General features: G+C 40.6%; 1 protein-coding gene and 1 pseudogene across 1 annotated transcript in view; one reads left to right on the top strand and one right to left on the bottom strand.

Annotated features, from left to right (window-relative positions):
* LOC100952087 (adenylate cyclase type 10-like) overlaps positions 1-7,560 on the bottom strand; it is a 44,277-nt gene that overhangs the window by 6,588 nt on the left and 30,129 nt on the right. Inside the window, exons 22-25 of the mRNA XM_023512817.1 lie at positions 4,637-4,700; positions 3,246-3,465; positions 2,770-2,895; positions 461-633 (exon numbers count right to left, since the gene is read on the bottom strand). Coding sequence (XP_023368585.1) covers positions 461-633; positions 2,770-2,895; positions 3,246-3,465; positions 4,637-4,700 — 583 coding nt within the window. The remainder of the gene's footprint in view (positions 1-460; positions 634-2,769; positions 2,896-3,245; positions 3,466-4,636; positions 4,701-7,560) is intronic.
* Positions 5,869-6,667, top strand: LOC100940817 (annotated as a pseudogene).

The raw sequence follows: 7,560 nt of genomic DNA, 5'->3' as shown, positions 1-7,560 counted from the left end.
ATTGTTGTTTGGTGGGCCTGGGCTGGATTTGAACCCGCCACCTTAGGTGTATGTGGCTGGCACCTTAGCCACTTGAGCCACAGGCGCTGAGCCCCCACAGACTTTCGAACTTAGAAATGTTCCCAGAATCCTACTACTACTAACCCCATATACTGTTCTAATTCAATCCTCTTTATCAGGAAAAGTTTAGAGACATTTTTTTTTTTTTAAGGATTCAATCTTTGAATTCCTATTTGCTACATTTAATTAGCTGGGGAGGAAGATGGAAGACCTAGAATGGTTACAAACTTATCTGTTACATGCATATATGTATATGCTGTCTGTTAGATGCTTGACAGCTACTTGATAGTAAAAAAAAGTAGCCTTGGGTCAATAGGGGCAAAGTTCTAGCCTAGACCCTAGTTTAGCTACAGTTTTCCGGCCCTAAAGGGAACCAGGACAATTTAGCCAGCCTTCTTACATTTCACTAGGGTTGCTTGTAGGTTGACTCAGGGAGCAGGAATGCCAATACTTTTCCAGGAATGTTTGGAAAAGGACACCAAACCAGGTCCAAGGGAAATTCCTTTTCAGCAGTCGAAGGGCTTGCCTAGCCAATTTTTTGGCTAAAGTGATCTGTCCCATGTTGAAACAGACCTGGAGATGGGAAAACAAGAAATAGTAATGTGAGTGTGGGAAGAGTACTAATAAGGTTTTAGATATAACACTGAGGTGCTATAGTGAGCTGGGCTGGAGCACAGTCTGGTCAGAAGTCCCATTAACAAGCACCAGTAGGGTAGTAAGCAAGTACCGAGGTGAGAAAATAGGATTGTGGAAAATGCATCTTCTTTCTTACCTCCTACACATTTGTAAATACACAGGAGAGGAAAGCTGTGATTTAGAAAGTGTAATGTTAGACGGAGATGAGATTACTGTTTGTACAGAGATTCAGATGCTCTCACGTGCCATGGCAAGCACCCTAAGTATATGTATTGCCTAATCTTGTATCCCTCCTTTCTAAATGGGTTACACCACCACAGTGGACATGGGAAATTCGAGATTATCTTTTTTTTTTTTTAAGGGTTTGTTACAATTAAAATTTTTTCTTTTTTTTTTTTTCAATTGTTAGGGATTCATCGAGGGTACAAGAAACCAGGTTACACTGATTGCACTGGTTAGGTAAAGTCCATCTTACACTGATGTCTTGCCTCCAAAAGGTATGGCACAGACCAAGACCCCACCCCCATCTCTCCTTCCCTCTCTCTGCTCTTCCTTTCCCCACCTCTCCCTCCTTTCTCTCTCTGCTCTCCCCTTCCCCCACCCCCACCATGTCATTAATTGTCATTAATTGTCCTCATATCAAAATTGAGTACATAGGATTCATGCTTCTCCATTCTTGTGATGCTTTACTAATAATGTGTTCCACTTCCATCCAGGTTAATACGAAGGATTATCTTATACCTTCACATCCAGAGGCTAAGTCCCCTAAGAAAGTGATTAAAATCTATATGATTCTAGAACAATATTGGGAGGACTACACAATAACTTCTTCTTATAAAGGGAAAGAAATAATTATTTAACTTTGTCTGAAAGACCTCTTAGTTGAAGCACAAATAGTACAATATCTTAATAACTCTAATATTCCTTTTGGTCTTCAAAGTCATACACATTAGCTTTATTATCCTAACCAGATTATCTTAGAGTTTGCATTTAAATTAGTTTATATATATTCTCATGAGTAAAGGACATGAATGAACAATTCACAGAAAAATAAATGCAAATTACCAATATATATGTACAAACAATGTATCTTATTAATTCAAAGATACACATTAAAAAACAATATTTTCATCCATGGATTAGCAAGTTTTGAAAAGACTAATAATATCTGATGTTGGTAAGGATACAAAAAAATCAAGGAAAATTAATATATTTTTGGTGGGCAACTTGGTGAAATATTTATTAAGTGTTGTATCTTCTGCCTTAGTATTTATACTTCAAGAAATTTCTTTTCTTTTGTTTTTAGAGACAGAACCTCATTTTGTCACCCTCGGTAGAGTGCCATGGTGTTATAGCTCACAGCAACCTCCAGCTCTTGGGCTTAGGTGATTCTCTTGCCTTGGCCTCCCGAGTAGCTGGGACTATAGGTGCCCACCACAATGCCCAGTTATTTTTTTGTTGCAGTTTGGCCAGGACTGAGTTCAAACCCACCACCTTTGGTATAAGGGCTGGCCACAGGCACTGCCCTCAAGAAATTTCTTTTATGAGAATACTTTCACAGGGGGAGAAAGAGATATTTAACAAGAATATTCATCATTGCTATATTTATAATAACCCCTAAATTAGAGACAACCTAAATACACATGAAGAACAGAGCAGCTAAACTATGATATGTCCAGTGGAGTACTTGGCACCTGTAACTATGTGGCAGATCAATATGTACACCAATATGCACATATGTTCAATCTGTATTATTAAGGATAAAAATAAGCTGCAGAAGAAAGAGAATGTGGAATATGATCCTATTTAAAAATGGAAAACAATAATGATATGACTTTATATATGATTGGTGGTATATGCACAAAATTATTAACTATGGCGGGGTGGCATGAGATTAATGGGAGCTCTTTCAGTTTGTATATATTATTTCTATATTTTGAATATGCAAAAACTTTCTATTATATTATCACATTTGTAATCACACAAAAAAACAATGAAGAGATTTTAAAAGAAATAATAGGGTCACCCTCAAGGAGTAATAAACAAAACTGCAAGGCCATTCCCTGACCTCACCTCTGACCGAAGACAGCAGAAAGTGGCCTCCTCAAACCGACAGATCTTTACCTTGTGTTTTCTCAAGAACGAGAATGCTGAGCGTTGGCCCAGAAGACTGCTTGCTTTTCTCAAATAAAAGAAGGCCTTCAAACAGGACAAGAGATGAACAAACTGGATTAGGATTAGGGTGATGCTAAGGGTGAGATTAGGGTGAAGGCTGGAGTGAGGTTATGATGAGGATCAAAATCTGAATTTGAATCAGGTTTGGATTTTGAGTTAGAAATAAGCCAGACTGCTTGTGTACGGGTCAGGGGCAGTACCAGCAGGGGCTGGTGCTCTTTCACCACCACATTCTCCTGAATCACTTCTAGGTTCTCTTTTTCTTTCCCACTCTCTTTCACTTTCCATTAATGGTTACTTGAGAGTAAGAAATCTCAATCAAATTCCCAAGGTGACAGGGTTTAGCTCAAGTGCAGACCACAGAGCTTGCTTACCATGTAATTATCTGATAGGTCCAAGGAGGCAGCAGCAGCCTCCAGCAGGTAATAAAATGCACAGGTGGTTTCTCCAATGACCAAGCAGTGCTGGGTGAGGGGTGAGAGCACTAATTTCAGGATTTCCTCACAGTGGCAGGGCTTCATGGTCAGTAGGCCTTTCTCGGGGCTAGTCTGAGACAGCTTCCTACTCACTTGATCCAGAAACTCTTCCTCTGTTCTTTGTGGAAAGAAGATGAAAAACTGAGAGTGGCCACAAAGCTGTCACTTTTGTTGGGGCATTATCAGGTCTCAAAGTCACTTTTTCCAGGAAGCTCTCCTATATAATTCATTACTTCTTTGTCTATCCTATCCCTCCATTAGTCCATACATTTTTGAAAATCAGAGATACAACTGCAAGGCTCTATTAGAGATTTTAAAAAGCCTAAAGCCAACCTAAGTACCTCATAATCTAAATGGAGAAGTATCACATCTGAAGAGCAAACTAACAATGTGAGTGTTAAACCAAAATATGATAAAGCAACAAATAATAACAACTTCTTGTTAGCACATTTGAATTCTGTAACAGCATATTTAAATATTTTATACATCATCATCTGATTCTTTAATAGTCCTGAGTGACACTCAGGCAACCAAAGACTACCTTTCTTTTATAGATGAGGAGATTAAGAGATTAAGTGACTTACGTATGGCTTCACAGCTACTGAGGAGTAGAATCCAAACTAGTGCTCATGTCCTGACTGCTAATCCAGTGTACTTTCTATAGGCATCCTGAGCTCAAAAGAGGTCAGATCTCTCTGAGCTACCATGACATAAAAACCAAGGAGGGCCTTGAAGGATGGTCACCATGTTGGTAAGTGGAGGGATGCCATTTAAAAAAAGAGAGTTGTGTAAGGAAAGACACATAGGTAACCATTGGGGCAGTTTGTGTAGAATAGATTTTTGTTTGAAAACAGTAGGAAACCGAGTTTGATAAGTGGAATGGGAAACCATATAGAGAGTGACTTGTGAATTCAAGGTGGAGACATTTAAAATTGATGGGATAAGCATTCAAAAGGCAGGAGGTATATGGTTAGGAAATGTATATCTATCTTAATATCATCTATGGTAAAAATAATTGAGAAGACAAATTTGTAGCTAGAAAAAAATATGGTAATGTATTTGGAAGCTATTAAATAAAGGTTTTCTAACACAGGAAATAATTTCCCTATCGAGAATCAAAAACTGCCTTTCTAAATCTTCTCTGTTAACCTGAATTTTGGGCTGAGTACAAGTCACCACTCCTGGGTGGTCAGATACCCTCCTGGTCTGCAAGTGAAGTGAATGCCCCCATAGGTCATCTGTCTCTGCCTTTTGGCCCCCTCCATGTCCACCCTCAGCATCTCCATCACCTGCAATGTTCACTTGAGAAGGCTTCCTGAGTTCTGGATGGTTTTGTATGGAACTGAAAGCTATCTGTAGGAAAAAATATATATAATTAATTATCCATGTTTGGATCAACTTAGGACATTTTATTTTATTTTTGAGACAGGGTCTCGTTATGTTGCCCTTGGTAGAGTGCCATAATGTCACAGCTCACAGCAACCTCCAACTCTTGGGCTTAAGCAATTCTCTTGCCTCAGCTACAAGTAGCTGGGACTATAGGTGCTTGCCACAATGCCTGGCTATTTTTTGTTGCAGTTGTCATTGCTGTTTTAGCTGTCCCGGACCGGGGATGAACCTGCCACCCTGGTGTATGTGGCTATTGCCATAACCATTGTGCTATGGGCGCTGAGCTGACTTAGGGCATTTGGCTACCTTTCCTCTGCAGCTTACAATGCCCAATTAGGATACCGGGTTGTAAATTCCTTAATGACCACTATATATGATTCAAATCATTTCTCTTCATTCTCAAACTTCAAAACCAGTTCTTACCTTGAAGAAGGCACTCAATGTTTGTTAAACAAATAAAGTGAATAAAGAATGTGTCCATCCTGATTTGATGGGCAATTCTGGTAGTGTAAATCCCTGCATATGTCTGGATCAGGTTCATTACCAGATTAGAGTGAACTGCAGAGACTAAGACCTAGTGAAGAAAATCCCAATAGCACAAGATGCGTCACAGTGGACGACAGATTTCTGGCCTTACCCAGCTGACCTTGATCCTCCATATTTGACTCTTCTTCTGAAACTGCCTTCTCAGAGATCAAGATAGCAAATATTAGGAATGATGTTGAGATGCTATTCATTAGGGTTCAGAGCATGGGTAGAGGGATTAATAAGAAGTCTAACAGAACTATTAGAGGGAAGATTTAGGTTAAGTAAAAGGACTGTCTCTCTGATGGTAATGATGTCAAATAACAGCTAAAGTAACTGAGGAAACTGGCAGTGTAGAACTCTAAGGGGGCACCCTCTGGAGTTGGGCAGTACCTGGTACATGGCCATGCATGGAGGTCCTTGGTCTGGGACAGCTTCTTAGGGTTCTGTTGGGCAGGGAAGGTCTTGAGCCCCTCTCCTACAGATGGACCAGGCTATGTCATACAAAGCTGACAGTGATTTTTTAAAAACCAAAGGTCCATAAAGGAAATATTAATAATAGCACACTTTCACTCTTCCCCTAAGTGGCCTGAGGTGATCTGTGAAAATGGTTCACTATTCACTTGACCCAGAAAATCCCACCAAGTCATATACGTCAAGAGGCTCAAATCTTCGTGTTCACTTTAAGAACACACGTGAAACTGCCCAGGCCATCAAGGGTATGCACATACGAAGAACCACCAAGTATCTGAAGGATGTCACCTTAAAGAAACAATGTGTACCATTCCGACATTACAAAGGTGGAGTTGGCAGGTGTGCCCAAGCCAAACAGTGGGGCTGGACACAGGGTTGGTGGCCCAAAAAGAGTGCTGAATTTTTGCTGCATATGCTTAAAAATGCAGAGAGTAATGTTGAACTTAAGGGTTTAGTGTAGACTCTCTGGTCATTGAGGATATCCAAGTGAACAAAGCACCCAAGATGTGTCGCTGAACTTACAGAGCTCATGGTTGCCTTAACCCATACATGTGCTCCCCCTGCCACATTGAGCTGATCCTTACTGAAAAGGAACAGATTGTTCCCAAACCAGAAGAAGAGGTAGCACAGAAGAAAAAGATATCCCAGAAGAAACTGAAGAAACAAAAACTTATGGCACGGGAATAGATGCAATATAAAATAAATGCAAATAACAGTAAAAAAATAAATAAATAATAGCACACTTTCTTCACAATACCAGCCTTCAGAAAGCACAAAAAATGCAAATGTCCATAGCATTCATCAGCCAATGACAAACTGCTCCAAGTTACTGACCCACCTTCACAGAATCAGAATAATGTTATGGCTAGAGGAGGATCATAGAGAAAAATCTCTCATTTTAGTCTTTTACCAGTACCACCATTTACCCTATACCATTCTTCCACCCCCAATACCAAAGCCAACTTCTCTTTTATCAAAGTAGGGAAGATTTGGTTGGTTCTTGAGAGCTATCTTCAAATTTGGAAGAGGGTATAGTTATGAAAAATAGGTAAAGTTGCAAGGAGGTAGAGTCTACCCTACTAAAAGAAAGAACTTTCTCACAACTGGAAACAATGAAGTGAGCTGTCTTTTAAGGGCAGCTAACTGAAAAGGTTAAAACAAAGACAGATGAATTCTTATCTGGGATACAGTTTAACAGGCTACAGAGATCATTCAGCCACTAATATAACCTTCTTCAAGCAGCTAACTCCTACTTACCCTTCAAGATTCAATGCTGGATCAGTAGTGGGAGCAGAGAGCAGATCCCAGATACCCCTAAGGAACCCCACTGCTATGTCACTATCACACACTGGGAAGAGCTACAGCTGCTGTAGCCAGCTTCAGTCACCATCACCACAACCATGAACAGCAATGCTGAGACCCCCATCACCCATCCCTTAGCACCTCTGCTGCCAACACCAATCCAGTCACCACAGGCAGCAGTGAAGGCAGCAGTGGCCCAGAAGGCCACATGTATGTGGTGCCTGCCAGCAGTAGGGACAATAACTCAATGTAAGAAACAGATATGGTTTCACCAACAGGTGTGGCACCAAGGAAGGTGTATTTGTACACTAGACTGGCATAAAGAAAAATAACCCAGGCAGCTTCTGTGGCTCAGTGGGTAGGGTGCTGGCCCCATATACTGAGGGTGGTGGTTGGAATCTGGCCCCAACCAAATTGCAACAAAAAAATTGTACACTAGACTGGCATAAAGAAAAATAACCCAGGCAGCTTCTGTGGCTCAGTGGGTAGGGTGCTGGCCCCATATACTGAGGGTGGTGGTTGG

Source organism: Otolemur garnettii, unplaced genomic scaffold, assembly GCF_000181295.1.
Source record: "Otolemur garnettii isolate 467f Iridium unplaced genomic scaffold, OtoGar3 scaffold00031, whole genome shotgun sequence".
Lineage (NCBI taxonomy): Eukaryota > Metazoa > Chordata > Mammalia > Primates > Galagidae > Otolemur > Otolemur garnettii.
The sequence above is the reverse complement of the archived record's forward strand: the minus strand, read 5'-3'. Positions and strand labels throughout refer to the sequence as shown.